Raw genomic sequence first — 16066 nt, 5'->3', positions numbered from 1 at the left:
CCTGGAGTTGTGATCCTCATTGTCTTTTCCTAGGGTATTGTCTAAAATTTTTTGGAATGCCAATTTGGTATTCATGAAGTTCCTGAGGTGCTGTTTGTCATGAAAGTATCTTATTTCTCCATCAATTTTGAAAGATTATTTTTCAGGGTACATCAGTCTGGGTTGGAGGCTGTTTTCCTTTAGGGCATGAAATACATCACTCCAAGCTCTTCTTGCCTTGAAGGTTTGCATTCAGAAGTCTGCTGTGATGCTGATGGGCTTTCCTTTGTATGTGATTTGTTTCTTTTCTCTCACTGCTTGTAGAATTTTGTTCTTCTGTTGTGTTTCCGGAATTTTAACATTTATATGCCTATGTGTAGATTTTTTTTGATCACAGCTAGCTGGAGTCCTATATGCCTCACTTATCTGTATGTCAAGTTCTTTTCCCCTCCTTGGGAAGTTTTCTGGCATCACTTCTGTGAACAGTTTTTTATGTCATCTGCACTCTCTCCTCTTTCTTCATTACTCCAATCAGTCTTATGTTATTCTTCTTTGCATCATCTAGCAGCTGCTGGATTGATTTCTTGTGTTCCCTTACAATTTTAAAGCAATTTTTCTTTTCCTGGTCACTAATTGCAATCTTATCTTCTATATGTGAAATTCTATCCTCACATTGGTTCATTCTGCTACACAGACTTTTGATGGAGTTTTTAATTTCTTGGAAATCTGTTTGTATCTGTTTTATGGATTCCATTTGTTTCCTATGTTGGAATTCCATCATGTTCCTCAGATCCTCTATTTTTTTATCTGTGTCCTCTCTAGATTTATTAATCATGTCTTGCACTATGAGCATAATCTTTGCTGTTATCTGAGTAATTATTTCTGATTTCATTTTTCCCAGATCCTCTTTTGTTGCCAGTTCAGAGAGTCCAGGTAGTTGAGTATCAGATTGTTCCATCTCGTTTCCCTTTGGAGTTGCTGTAGGTGATCCAGAAGTCTGTTTTTGAGACTTGTTTACATGTCTTCTCATTTCCATGGGAGGGGGTGCTTCTGGCGCCCACGTGGCTCACCTTCTCTGCCTGAGGAGCTTGGAATGGCAGTGGGGGAGCTTCCTTCTGGGTGCTGGGACCAGCTCAGCTTCTCTGCCCTAGGAGCCTGGGATGGAGGGGGGGGGAGCTTCCTTCCAGGTCCTGGCCCTTTTAATTTTTATTTTGAGACAGGATCACACTATGTCCCCCAGGCTGGCCTCATTGAGATCCTCCTGCCTCAGCTTCCCAAGTAGCTGGGATTATAGGTGTACATCATCACATTCTGCTGTAAAATTCACTCTTGGTGTTCTACATGCTGTGGGTTTTAATAAATATATAATGATATGCATCCATCTTAATTGTGTCCTTTGGTCAAAAAATTTCATAATTTTAATCTGGTTTATTTCAGCAATATTTTTCCTTAGGTTGAATGCTTTTTTTTTTGTTTTTCAGATATCCTTACTTTACTCAAAATTAATGCATATACTCTGCTATTTTTGCTTTCTAGGAGCTTTATTATTCTAGCTCTCACATTTAGCTCTATAATTTACCTGGAGTTATATTTTTGTCTATGGTATAAAGAAAGACACAACATTAATTTTATTTATTGGTGGATATTTAGATGATGTAGCACCATTTATTGAAAAGACTATAGTTTGTGAAGTGTCACATTGGTTGTAAATCAAATGGCATATGTATGTATGTTTACTTCAAGATTCTCTAAATTAATCCCTTTATTATTCTAAAATCTCTAGTAGTACTTATTTCCTCTTTCTTTCTTTCTTTCTTTCCTTCCTTCCTTCCTTCCTTCCTTCCTTCCTTCCTTCTTTCTTTCTTTCTTTCTTTCTTTCTTTCTTTCTTTCTTTCTTTCTTTCTTTCTTTCTTTCTTTCTTTCTTTTTCTTTAGGTACTGGGAATCTAACTCAGGGCCTCATGCTTGCCAGACAGGTGCTGTTGCACTGAGCTACATCCCTGGCCCAAGTAGGGCTTATTTTCTTAAAATCTTTGTTGATATTTAGTGCAACTATACTAGCTTTCTTTTGGATTGTAGTTTATGGCCAACTTTTTTCTGTATGCCCTTCTGTTTATTTGCATAAAAATTGTTTCTTGGAAAATGAAGATACATAGTTATTTTACTTTTCATTCAGCCAGACAATCTTTATTAATCAAAATATGTAATCTGTTTACAATAGTTAAGTCTCTGATATCATCTTACTCTTTGTTTTCTATTTTTTCCTTTTTAGGTTAATTTTTCTTTCCTTTTGTACCTCTACTTGAATAAGTTTTGTGTTCATTATTCCCTCCATCAACTTGTTATTTGTACATGTTTATTTCTTTATGTGGTTACCCTGCAAAGTCTAACATACGTCCTAGAACTACTAAAATTCAGAATAACTAATACTTCCATTATTACTGAGAAATTGCAATGAACATTGAGCAAACAATGTTCAACTTTTTTGGCTTCTTGCTATCTTTTGTGGTATTATTGCACTGGGTATGGTGGCACACACCTGTAATATCAGCACTTGGGAGGCTGAGGCAGTTCAAGCCTCACCTGGGGCAATTTACCAAAACCCTATCTCAAAAAAGAGCCCAGGATGTAGCTCAGTATGGAGGCTGTGAGTTTAATTCCCAGTACTGCCAAAAGAAAAGAATTGCTTTGAATCCAAAACAATTAGTCTTTCTTTAAAATGAGAAAACAGGGTTAAAAGAAATGGCCTATTATTTTTGACTTAGAGTGGTTTCTTAAATTTTGACAATCACAAGAGAAACTCAAAAATTAGTTTTTTAAAATTTCAAAGTGCAATTTTAGAGAAACATGTTCTCATTTATAACTTGAAAAAGATTGGACAAACTGAATACACTATTAGAAAATATGCCAATTGTTGTCTTGAGTGAGTTGACATTTTTTATTTGGATTAATTTTTAAATGTGATTTAATAATATTTCTTTTCAGCAAGTTAATGTTTTATTAATTATAGTCATTTTAAAAGTAACTATATGAATGGTAAATTTCTAATTGTTTCAATAAACAATTTTTAACAATTAGATTTTAGTTTGAGTAACTGCCAAATAATGTCAAAAGGAAGACAGTGTAATTTACTGTTACTTTTATAATGAATATGGTAAGCAAACATATGTAGTGCTTTGCTCAATATGGAATAGAAAATTTGGACAGTAGAGGGTGCAATTGTACCTTTAATTGTGTATTTTAACCATTAGAAATTATTATTTAATGGCTAAGAAAAATGTGAAGAATGTATTTTTTACTAAAACTATATACTATTTATGGAAGTGTATTTAAAATAAAATGAATTATGTGAATAAGAAGTATCAATTTTTAGTCAAGTAATGCTTTGCTTAATCTTGTAGTTTTTAGAAATGTCAAATTTAAATCTTAGAAATTATTTTCTAAAAATATTTTTAACTTAATAATGTATTTTCTCAGCATAGGTATATCTATATCTACATCATCTATCTACATATCAAAAGATTTTTGCTACTAATCATATGTTTTTTCTCTTCATAAAAGGTTGCTTCCAAAGGAATATGTGTTTTTTGTCTTGTTTTGTTTTGCTTTCTGTTACTGGGATTAATCCTAGGATGTTCACATTGAGGTACATCCCCAGTCCTTCCTTGGACTGGATTTACTTTTTTTTTTTGAGACATGGCCTTTCTAGTTTCCTAGGTTACCCAGGCTGGACTTGAACTTGTGATCCTCTGGCCTCAACCTGTTGGAGTGCTGGGTTTATAGGCATGCACCACCACACCTGCTAGCTGTTTTAGATAAATGCTTTATGAAACTCCCATTTTGCAGGAGGCGAAAATATGTTAAAAACCACTAAAGATAAATGATGCAAGGCAAGACAATTATTACCTTCCAGTGTTTATTAACACTAAGGTTTTGCTGAAAATCCAGAAATTTCTTAGGGTAACAAATTAGGAACTAAGATTTCTACTTAGGTTCTAAAGAAGCATTGTACAATTACAGTCTAAAGCTTCATTTATAGATATTTGGGGGGATATATATGTGCAAAGCTTTGAATAATTGTCTCCAAATTTGACTTCCATAAATAAACATCACTTCTGGTATTTTCATAGGAAAAGCATGGACTTAGGATTGTAGTTTGACAAAATTACTTTTGCACAAAACCTATGTTCAAGTGTAATAAATGTGAAGCACTTTGGAAGACTTCTTGCTCACTTTTTAAAAATTAAAATAAAACAACTACCCGAGGAATGTTGTTTCTGTATATATGAAGTATATACAGAGGTATATAAAGAAGTATATATTCCTGTCTTTTGATTTACATGAACAGCTATTTAGCATAGCATTGCAAGTTTATAATTATTGGTAATGCCCAAAAGCTTTTAATGTTAAGCTAATTGTGGGATTAAGCTTATATGTAGGGCCTACACTATAGGGAAAAAAAAGAGCAAGAGAACAAGAGAGTGAAAAAGAGAACTAAACCTATTTTAAGAACTAAATTAGTAAATTAAAAGTCTTTAAAAGTATATAAATTTGCCTCTTGTGCATAATAAATCTGCTTTGAATTTTATTTCAATGTGAACTTTCAAAGATACTGTAAATGAAATAATCATTTAGGTAGAGCACAAGCATTGGTTATTGCTCGAGTACCTTATAAAGTTCTTTAATTGGAAACATCTGCTTTCAAATGAACATCAAATGATATGAGTAGTTTTCTGAAAGATGTATGTATGAAGAAAGACTAGTCAAAAAGCCTGGCTCCTAGAACAGCAGTCATCCTTTTGAAGGAGTAGCTAGAGCTGTGAAAGAAATGGGCAGAAAGAAATTGAAGACTGGTGGATGACATGGGCAGTGCCAGGGGACCTTGGAGACATTACAAGCCTAAATGTAACACAGAATATGAGATTATGGCGATTTAAAAGTGCATTAATTAAGTTGATTGTTTTGCTTTACTTTGAATAAGTTGTTGAGTATCAAGAGACATATTCTAGAAAAATTTTAAGGTAACAGGAAGAAAACAGTTATCATGGGTCTTAAGCATGAGTGTTCAAAGAGCAACGTTTTTGTTCTTTTTTTTCCTGAAGGAGAAAAACACGCCTTTAAACAAAGCCCTAATATGTTTAATTTATCCCAGAAAGATTAAATTAAGCCACTGACATATTTGATTTTATTAAATATTCCACATCTTCATCCACAAACAGAAAAAATTGTCCCTTACCCTTCCTTCTTCACCATGGAGGTGTGCTTCAGGTACGAAATAAACATTTGTTGTTTTCATTTATTTTTTTCTGAACTTTATTTGCTCAGTGCAATTAACAAGTCTATAGTATGGGTCTCCTGTTTTAGGTGTTGGTCAACAAAATATAGTTCCATGTTTTCTTAGAGTTTATAATCTAATGGGAGAAGGTATCTTGATAACAAATATCCATGCCCAAAATATATAATTATAAATCGTGATAAGTGCTAGTTTAAGGGAAAATATTATTGGATAATTCAGAAGGATTATCAGAAGAAAGAAGAAATAGAAAGGGAGAAAGAAAGAAAGGAATCACTGAGCTATTGACTCCAAAGATAGAAGGTGATTAGGGGATTTGATTTGAAAATAGTGAACGGCTTAGGAAAAGGGTTTTATAGGAAGAAAAAGAATCACCATTGGAAAAGCTCTGCAGTGTTAAATGAAATCAATTGGTGCTTGGAGATTTTGAAGAACTACAGATCAGTTACTTATATGGTTGTTAAACAATTGCTCTCCTGATTTTGATCCCACTGTAATTTTCCCTTTAACATATTTTCAACCTGAATAACAGCCCTATACCCCAGGCTAATTTTAGAGGAAATGTAATTATGGGTCAAATGGCAATTCTAGTCCTTCCTATAGGTACCAAATTTATTGTATGTTCATGGTTTAATGTCATGTCATTGGCTGTGGTTACAGGCTGGACAAATTGTGCATTTAAGAAGGAGATACTGGTATTGACAGTATTGTTGGTCAAACTAGGATATGTTCTTATCTCACATATTTCTTTTCTTTTCTTTTCTTTTTTTGGTACCAGGGATCAAACTTGGGGCCTTGCGCTTTCGAGGCAGGCAGCAGAACCACTGAGCTAAATCCCCGGCCCGATCTCAGATATTTCTGTGTATGTAGGTACCAATGAGGAATTCCAACAATGAGGAAGATATTTATAGCTTATAATAAGTTGTGTAATTGACCTTTTAACAATGAAATATTATAATACTTAGGTCTAGCAAATTTAAAGACCAGTTGTTTGAATCAATTGTATATATATATTATTTATATTATATGTAATATTTTACATATTACACAGATGTAAATAATATGTAATATTTAACATATTATAAATAATTTTACATATTATAAATTTTGGGGATTCATGATTCATACTGTAAAATTAAAAATATTGAGAATAGTCAAAAAGCAATTTGTTTTAATGAATTTATCTCAGTGCCTCCCAACATTTTTGACCCTAGAATGCATTTTCACTCACTTATCACCTTTAAGGTTTTAATTTTTCTTAGTTCATATTTTGAGGAAACGCAAAGCTGTACTGTATACTTTGATGGGCAAGAGCTCTGAATTATAGTCCTTTGGCTGTTGGCAGAGCTTTACTTTGTCCACTAGGTATTGTGCCAGCTGCTACTGTTTGTTTTTCCTGGTTATTTGTGTTTTCTTCATCAGTTTTTCCATTTTTCATAAGTGATTCTAGAATATGAAAAATAAGTAATATATTAGACTAATGTAGTTTTAAATGCTGTTTTAATGCATTTTGAATTACATCTCTAGTGTCTTTTTTGGCAAAAGTTTTACAGAGTTCCCCATTGGAAAATATTACATGAATATTATTTTGGCACACTCTAAAGTTATTATTCCTTAAAAATTTCAATAGACAAGTCCACAAGATTTCAGAGAATCAAACAAGTGTCACTGTTTAAATTCTGAGTTCTATGTGGGGTGGAGAGTGTTATATTTTATTTTCTATGAGTTAAGGATCAATTTGCTTTTTCTTGGTAGTGATTGTCTTTTGTATTTCAAGGGTATAAAAAACCCTATGAAGGGAGGGTACTTAATCTGTCTCTAAAGAAAGAAAGTACCTTCTATCTCCACATGTCTTTGTCAACAAAAATGGAATGCAAAAAATTTGGGCAGCATCCACCTCATTTATCCACCTAACTTTTACATGAATGAGGTGACTGGAAGTTCTGGTTTATATACCATACCCATGATGTGTGGATGCCTGTGGGGCAGATGTAAGCAGACAGACACCTCTCCCCCAACACACACTCTTTTATCTTTATGTGGATCCACATAGTAGCAACAAAAAGTCCATGTGGTCTGGAGAGCTAATTAGACATTTCAGAGACCTTTGAATGTATTTCATTCCCTGAACTGCAGTGGTTTGAATTGGCTTTAGCAATTCCTACTTACTAAGAGATATAAGGGAGAATTTTCATGGGAACCCAATCAGGCTTCTATCAATAGTAATAACAAAAAGATCATGTGAAAGAATAATATACATTTAAGAACATTATACTGAAAATTGGGAGATTTAGATTTTAAAGTTGCTCTGCCTTGGACGAATTGTTTAAAGTCCTTTCCCTTCAGGTTTCTTTAGATTTCAAATGAAAATGGTGAGGCAAAAAATTCCTACCATCTATTCTAGATTAAAAACAAAAAATTCTGCGCTATTCATTAAGAACAAAGAAAGAAAAGGACACTTTACCCCCACCCAGGAAGTGATAACCGTTAAAGTGTCTAGGGTGTCAAATCATTGAAAATGTTGTCACTCATGTAATTCTGTGTGTGTATGTGTGTGTGTGTGTGTGTGTGTGTATTTGTTGTGCACTGGAGAGTGACATAAAGTAACTAAATTTAAATAATGGAGCAAATGTGGAAATCCTCTAAGTTTTAGTCTAACTTCTGAGACAATGCTGATTGCCTTGTACCAATGAAGAGGCTGACCAGTGGAAACAGGAAAATAAAAATAAACAATATTCATCAAGTTCTCTGTGTTCCTAACAGCAGCAATTATTTTTAATGTTCCACAAATAAAGTAGTTTGAAGAGTACTTTGTCATTTTTTCCACTTAAAATTGGTAGTAAACATAGATACTTTTCTAAAGAAGAGAGATGGTTAGAATTTTGTCTGGAAAACTTAGATGGATTTTCCATTTTAACTTTCTAAATTAACCCTGATTTTTGAATGAAAACATAATGCTTACATAGTGTGAAAAAGATGTATGTTGAATATTTTGTACAAACTCAAAAAAAGTGTAAAAGTTTTAATGTTATATTTATTTTTATAAGGCACTGAAACTATGAGATACTTTATATGTTGTTTTTAATAACTTCTTTTTTTAAATATAGGTGTTTACACATTTGTCTTTTAAATTTAAATCTGAAGCACAAATATTTAAAGTATTCTTTACCTACTAGACTAAATACTTGTACTTTAAAAAAATGAATTAAAAAATCCAACCTAGAGCACAAAGAAATTTCTAAATCTTTTCTAAAAATGTACATTAGGCAAGATGGATGATAATTTTACAGTTGATTAAAATATCTATCAAATATATGCAGCTGATGGGCCATAGCCTGAGGCTTCTATCTATCCCTGTTCCAAGAGTAGTGCTTTCATGTCAGGCAACATATCTTGACCCTGGAATGATATCCATTTGTTTTAGTACCCTACTGCTTCATTTGCTTGTCCATAGCAAGCTGGGTTTCTGGATTTCCATCTGATAATGGAAAGCTATAAAAGTATAAAAGCTATAATATCAAATGGTTTCTTCATTTGAAGTTAGGTAATATTTACTTGCTCATTAAGTTAATGATACTATAGATCTCTTTAGATTTTCCTTTTTTGTTTTTTTACTGCAAATTCCTCTTCCCCAATTTCTCTGTTGACTAAGTCATTTTACTTATTAATAAAATTTTAATTCACCCAAGCTTCTATTATATTGTCTGTTGTACATCTTCAGTGTTTTTCTTCCTTTCTAATTTTAATACATTCTCTAGAAAGTTTAGGTTTTCCTTACTTTAAATTTTGGTTACAATACTTGTAGGAGGATAATGACCGTGTTATTATCAGCTATTAAACTCTACTTAAAATAAAATCATCAATAAAAAAGAAAAATGATTAACTACAGAGCTATTCTCTTAACCACATGATTCAAATCTGTTTTCAAAAGAAAATTATGTTTGCAAATGTTTTTGAATATTTTGTGGAAAATATCAATGCATTAACTTACTAAGTGATATACATTCAATATAGCAGAAGAATAACTGGAATGAAACTAAGAAGCTGTCATTTATTAATTATACATTAGAGATATTATTATGTTCCATGCTTTTGTATATGTACACTGGGTTTAAATACAGCAAAATAATACTTTTGTGAAGAAAATGTTTTAAATTATGTTGTTTGTCTAGAAAATTTCCAATCATGGAAAAACCCCTAGAAATCCTAATATTTTTCTTCTTAAAAACTGTTTATTTCTTCAATCATTGGAAAGCGGAAGTTAGCTAATGAGTGCAAAGAAATGTTCATTTTGTTAAATGATACAATGGATTTTCCTGAGGACTAGTGTAGGCTAAGGTCCAATAATAACTCACCATCATTTTAAGCAGTGGAATATAAGAATTCATCTCAACTGTTATTAGGCATGACAGTAATTTGGTACTTAATGCTGAGCACATGAGCAATTACAGTACAGTATACTATTACTTTCCAAGTTTCTGCAGTTAAGTTTGTATCATTATTGGTTTATTATTTCTTTTTCATTTGAAGTAGTATAACTCAAAAACACCCTAGCCACTAGAACTTTTACTTATATCTATTTAAATATATATTCCTTATGACCAAATCTACCCTTCCATGGAATTATACAACTAATTCTATAAGAGTTAATACAACAGAGGGTGTTTAAATCACTGTACTGAATTTACTGGAAACTGAATTTCTTTCATAAAACCAATAAAGCAAAAAGAGAACCTTGAATCCTTGTCTCATTTATCAAAGTATAATTAAAATTCTATTGTCTAACTCATCACCCCTTAAAGTCAAAAGACAATTTTTGTGGTATATTATACATTGAAATAGGACAATTGCTTTTCTGAAGCAAATGTGTAAGTGGATTCATGATGTGCTTAAAATTATGGGTATTATCATTATTATGTTTTATTATCAGTAACTTTAAAAGCAAAATTTTAAAGTATTTATGGAATAGGCTCAGCAGTCCTTTTTTAAAAAAAGTTTTTGAGACAGGATCTCATTATATAGTTCAGGCTGGCCTTAAACTGACTGCATAGCCCAGACTGGTCTCAAAGTCAAGGCAATCCTCCTGTCTCAACTTCCTCAGTGCTGGGATTCCAGACGTGTGTCCCCATGCCTGGCTTGGCTTCCGCAGTTGTAAATTAAACAGAGTGGCCAAGGCTCTGTCTTGGTTTGGTTGGGTCGAGGACTTTTCATTTTAAAGCAGACAATCCCGAGCAGTTTTAGCATCAAAAGCAGGTAAATCCAGCCAAAGAGGTTACCATAAACCAGGGTGAAATGATGCTGTAGTATTTTAGGAAAAGGAACTTTAAGAAAGTCTTTTTGCTTTCTCAGGTTTTTAAAATTTTTCCTCTTTCTACCTTCCCATCCCAAAGTCAAGCTAGGGCAGTCTTATCTCTCCAGATCTCAAAGCAAAACAACAGTAACAATCAGAAATCTTGCCAAAGACAAAGAAAGAGTAGAAGCTTGAATTCTGCATCCAAAGCTTTGGATTCAAATGTGGATGGCTAGCTTTGCCATTCACGGGCACCTGATTCTGTGCCTCTGTGTTCTCAGATATAAACAGAAGTGTTAATAATAATATTCATCTTGCAGGCTTGCATAAACAGTGCCTGTTATTCGTTAAGAGTTCAAGGAAATTAGTTGTTTTTATTGTGATCTTGAGTATGATTAGCAACTTGGAGCAAGCCGTATCTCTGCCAATAACAGTAACCTTGTATCTCGATTCTTACATGTACTTAGTTTCAGCAAGGGGTGCCTTCCATCCCTTAAAAAGCTCCGCTATATTTTTATTTTCACAATTCAAGATATGTACACGTAAAATGGCAGAAGAAAATCTTAAACTTAGGACTCTTTCAGAAAAGGTAACATCAGTGGAATGGACAAGTGGATAATAAAATTATCACAGTTCTCTTGGATGCTAACTTTTTAAAAAAAAAAAGCCAGTATCATAATAAAACTATTTTATCGAATAGCTCATTAAAATATTCTGAGGTGGGCCTGGGATTTAGCTCAGTGGTTTTGCCGCCTGCTGCGCAAGCGCAAGGACCCGAGTTCAATCTCCGGTACCAAAAGCAAAAAACAAACAAACAAACCCCCCCCCCCCCAAAAAAAATTCTGAGGTTTCATTAAGGAAGGCATGGTAAGATTTATTTTCAATTCCGAGGGTTAAGTGCAAAACTGAAGAGCATATTGGAGTTTAGCGTGCCACAGTTTCGTCTAGCCAACAATAGAACTTTGCTTCTGTTAAAGCTATGACGAAAGGAGACTGTTGACAGAGGGTTTGAGTTAATTATGGAATTCCAGAGTGTGAGCTCAGTTACTTCAAAGGTGTATTGTTCTAAATGTACTAACATGAAGGCCACATCTTAGGCAGCCAGCGTAAAGGTGATTAGTCTATGGTATTCCACTCCAACCCATTCTAGTTTTGTAGTAGACACTTTGCTAATGAGCAGAAAGTAGACTTGTACTTGATCTTCGATCTTGTAATTTAACTGATTAACGTTACTGTGGGATTCATAGTAAAGATAATTTGTCTGTAATTGAGAGACCTTGGTTTTTCATGTAAAATTTATCTTTAGTATTTTTGAAATGCCATGCAAAAGATAGCTAAGAAAATGTTAGAATCATTCAAAAGGTTGAGATGGAAATCTATTGTTAAAATGTAAACAATCAGTCAAAAACATGATTGTAAATCTTAAAATGTTTAATTTGATTTTAAGAATGAAAGAAAAATCTCAGAATTCTAATTTTTGGCTAAATAATTATAAAACTTTTAAGAGAAAGAATTATTTTTTCACAATATGGGCTAACATTCTATATCTTGAACAACTTCAAAGTGCAAGTTATATTTAACAGTCATATCTTTTCAGCCATTTACTTTCTTTGTGTTTGTTATAACAGATTTCTGATTCTCAATATCATATCCACCCTAGAACCTACTTTGTGTCATGAGAGTTTTATTTAAAATGAAAATGTAATGTGTATATATCTTATAGTTGTGTGTAGTTAGGTTATTAAGTAGTGAGAAGTATTTATATTAATTTTAGTGTAAAAATTCTTTTTGACAAAAATTCCCAAGTATTTTTGAAGTGTTTTTTAAATTTTGGGGGTAAAATACTTTAGTTCCTATTTTTCATTGTACATGCAGACAAACTTTCTACAAATGAAGAAGCACTGTCTCTACTTTGTTTGCTCATAGATATTAAGTAACCTCATGTAAACCTCACATGAACTCTAAAAACAAAACACTGCTTAGCCGTTCCCCTGTACATTGCTTCTAATTTATTTTTACACATGAACTCTTGGCCTCCTGGACCCCACTAATAGACCTAAAGAAAAAGTCATTTTTGTATTAAACATTTTCCCAAGGATGAATTCCCTCAGGTTAAATAAGAATTTGGACGTTTGCCCGGGAGGAAGAAATTGTCACAGAAACCCTTTTTGAATGTAGTCAATTATACAAGTCTAGGTACTTCTGCTTGGTTCACTTAATTAAAATAACAATAATCCAGAACTATTATTTACTGCTGTTTTTTGTAAGTTATTATAAATGAAATGTTTATATATTACTTTCTGAAATAAATGCTCTTTTGAATGTGTTAGTGTTGGAAAAGAGACAAATTAAGTGTCTTATGTAAGAGAATTCGATCATGATCTCTGTGGAAGAATGTTTAGGATTGTATATCTTTTATCATTTACACCTCTAATTAAAAACACATACACAATATCAAAAAGCTTGTTAAAGTGCCAGTGGGTATTTGGCTTTTTCTTTTCGCTCTCTCTCTCTCTCTCTCTCTCTGTCTCTCTCCCTCTGTTTTTACTTTTAAGCTCAAATACAGAAAGTTGTGTATTGAAAAGAAGAAGTGAGCAAGTTTTTGAGAGGCTGGTATTTGTGTCCTTGGCTAAGTTAGATTCCAGTGAATAGTTCTGCATTACTATTCAGTTTAATTTTTTCTCTCTACTTCGTTTCAGTGTTTAGCAATGGACAGAGCACCGTTGATTACAGTATCGAGTGTCCAAGAATAGTAATTAAAAGTCTGCTAAAAAGCTATAAAATTGAACGTATTGGTGAAGATGTAGGTAAATATTAGGAACGTAGGTATTAAATAAATATTTTGGGGATTTTAAACACGTGCTCACATGATGGGAGATTAACCCTTGAACAGAAAGGATGCTGTCTAATTGTCACCTTTTTAGGAGGTACTGGGTGAGCAGGGATGTAGCTGTGAGGGGTGAGGACGGGGCAGGTACTTTTACGGTGTCCTGTCTCCTGCAGCCCCAGTAATTAATTCTCTTTTTAGAATTTTCCCCCTTCAGTTTTGTGTCAGGGTTTCTTCCTTGCCAAGTAAGTGGCAGATACATTCCTAATGGCTTGGCTGTCACAGAAATAATATTTTTAATGTTTTACATATGGTTCAGTTTCAGGATGAACTTTTTGGAACTTGGGAATGATTTTCAGCCCCCACCCCCTTCTCTGTCACACCTAGCAAACGGAAGCGGCGAGGCCCACCAGTGAGCTCTCCGGCAGACGCTAACTCGAGTGGGAGGGAGAATGGAGAAGCTTGAGAGGCTGTCTGTGGGTCAAATCTGAGTTTGCCATGGACAGAAAGGGACAGAAAGGCGAAAAGTAGCAGGAATTGGCAGAGTAGCAATGCTTGGGATTGTGGTGGGGGGTCAGAAGCCTGTCCCCCTCTTCTCCCAAAGGCACCTGGGTGTAAGGGGGATCCCTCCCAGGCACGGATGCTCTCCTCTCCGGAAAGGCAAGTTTCTTTGCAAGCATTAGCCACCTGTGTGAGGCATTCCCCGTGGGGAAGGTGGCGTGGTAGAAGCGAGAGCCCAGTCGCACCTCCCGGAGCCGTGCTCGGCGAGGCTGAGCGTCAGAACACCTCCAGAACGCAAAGCATTCAGCTTGATGCAGAGTCTGACCGGCCGCTCTACGTCTCCAGGATCTTAGTCCAGCATCCTCAAGACTGATACGCTCCGGAGCCGGCTGACGCCTCCCCAGTTTCCTCGGGGTCCTCATCGTCCTCTCCCTCCCGCCACTCCACCCACAAAGTAGGGCTCCCGCCTCGCTCCGCCCGCACAGCCCCCAGCGCGCCCCAGAGCTTTATCTGGCTCCCCACACGCACCGCGGGTTCCTTTGCAGAGCGCCGGGCGCTGACCCGGACAGACCGGTCGCCGCCGCGGGGGCCCCAGTCCTGCTCCCTCCTCCCGCTCTGCCTCCACGGCGCTCAGGTTGCGAGCCGGGTTGGACCTGCTGCTTCGCTCATCCCCACTCGCAGCCTCGCGCTCAGCCCCGAGACGCGGAGCCTGCACACTGAAACTCTCGGTGACTGGAGCCGGCGGACTGGGCATGCTCAGAAGCCAAGGCTGGCTTTGGTCTCAAGTAGGAAGCTTTTGCACTCGGGAGGCAGCGGCGACTTTGGGGAAAGTTGATCGGAGAGAGGGGAGGAAGCTCCAAGACGCGGAGCAGCGGCAGGAAGGAGCCCCCGGCAGCCCGGAGGAGCATGGGCACCCTGCGGGATTTACAGTACGCGCTCCAGGAGAAGATCGAGGAGCTGAGGCAGCGGGATGCGCTCATCGACGAGCTGGAGCTAGAGTTGGATCAGAAGGACGAACTGATCCAGAAGCTGCAGAACGAGCTAGACAAGTACCGTTCGGTGATCCGGCCGGCCACCCAGCAGGCGCAGAAGCAGAGCGCCAGCACCTTGCAGGGCGAGCCGCGCACCAAGCGGCAGGCGATCTCCGCGGAGCCCACCGCCTTCGACATCCAGGATCTCAGCCATGTGACCCTGCCCTTCTACCCCAAGAGCCCACAGTAAGCAGGGGTTCCGCCGGGTCCGCGTGGCACCCTGGCGGCGGGGAGCTGCGGGTCTCTGTCTTGTCTGTCGGCCCCCGCCCCTCCCGCTTGCCATGTCTGTCCTCATCCTCAAAAATGTTTTATTTTCACGGGCACTTCTTGCCGGGAGTGCACGTTTCTCAGAGCCAGAGGCACTGCACATACGTTGCCTTCCTGCTTTTGTCAGATGCCAAGGTATTTAAAAAATATACGTGTACATTCACATATGCCACGTACTGGACGCGGAGTTTGAGTGTGCCCCGGGTGTGTGTCGGCCCTGTATGAGTGTCTGTGAAAGGAGGAACCAAAACCCTTCTCCCCAAAGCCCTGGCAGACCTGGCCAGCCGGAAAATCCTAAATGCAGGCTCATCAGACTTGAAATGAAATGCGTCTGATATCACCCTTACTTTCTGTGCTCTCCTGGATTTCTCTACATGCTATCGCTTCACACTGGCACCCTTCAGACCTGATGTTCTGTCATCATCAAAGTGTAAAAAAATAAGTAAATATGCATATAAAAGGGAAGAATGTTTGATTTCCTGAATTGGATGACATTTACAATCCATAAATAGAAACCTAGTCTGTTGATTTTTTCAAAATATTTTTCATAACATCTGAGGGAGAATATTGCTTATTTTCTTGGAGAATTTTTATATAATTACTAATGAGCAGATCCATCTCCCAAGACGCAGCATGTTTGCAGGGACACATAGAGATAATCACACTTACCTTTGGACACATTGCTTGTCTTACTTGAGGTTTCTAATACAACCACTCTGGTCATTCTAGCATCTTAGAGAACAGTGTAGTTCTGATGTCAGTGGGCTTCATAACTTGGATGGGGAAATTGAATGAAACTTGTTACACAACACACTCAACTCGGAGTCCATATGGAGAGTTAGCTACAGGAATATGAGGTTAACAGAGAATGAAGGAGAG

General features: G+C 36.4%; 2 protein-coding genes across 3 annotated transcripts in view; one reads left to right on the top strand and one right to left on the bottom strand.

Annotated features, from left to right (window-relative positions):
* Window positions 1–16066, top strand: part of Prkg1 (protein kinase cGMP-dependent 1) — a 1307364-nt gene that overhangs the window by 93785 nt on the left and 1197513 nt on the right. The window contains exon 1 of one of the 2 annotated variants that reach the window (XM_004858324.3): window positions 13667–15106. The exons of the other annotated variant lie outside the window; for it this stretch is intronic. Coding sequence (XP_004858381.1) covers window positions 14796–15106 — 311 coding nt within the window. The 5' untranslated portion in view covers window positions 13667–14795. Of the gene's footprint in view, window positions 1–13666; window positions 15107–16066 lie in introns of those variants that run through there. 2 annotated transcript variants of the gene reach the window in all.
* On the bottom strand, window positions 6405–14643 carry LOC147825632 (uncharacterized). The gene is made up of 2 exons (XM_087185551.1): window positions 14418–14643; window positions 6405–6717 (listed from the first exon to the last, which is right to left on the bottom strand). The coding sequence occupies exons 1-2, from the start codon at window positions 14641–14643 to the stop codon at window positions 6593–6595; spliced, it is 351 nt and encodes a 116-aa protein (XP_087041677.1). The 3' UTR covers window positions 6405–6592.

This window comes from Heterocephalus glaber, unplaced genomic scaffold, assembly GCF_053883595.1.
Source record: "Heterocephalus glaber isolate CG9 unplaced genomic scaffold, H.glaber_assembly_v1.0 deba00001497, whole genome shotgun sequence".
NCBI lineage: Eukaryota > Metazoa > Chordata > Mammalia > Rodentia > Bathyergidae > Heterocephalus > Heterocephalus glaber.
This window is presented reverse-complemented; position numbering and strand designations above follow the sequence as displayed.

Bases quoted from the DNA above. Each gene is read 5' to 3' on its own strand.
- LOC147825632 (XM_087185551.1), bottom strand. From the start codon at position 14,643: ATGCCCAGTCCGCCGGCTCCAGTCACCGAGAGTTTCAGTGTGCAGGCT. The intron at 6,718-14,417 runs GTGCGTGTGGGG...TTCATATTCTAG, and splicing joins GCTCTGCAAAGGAACCCGCG to AATCACTTATGAAAAATGGA.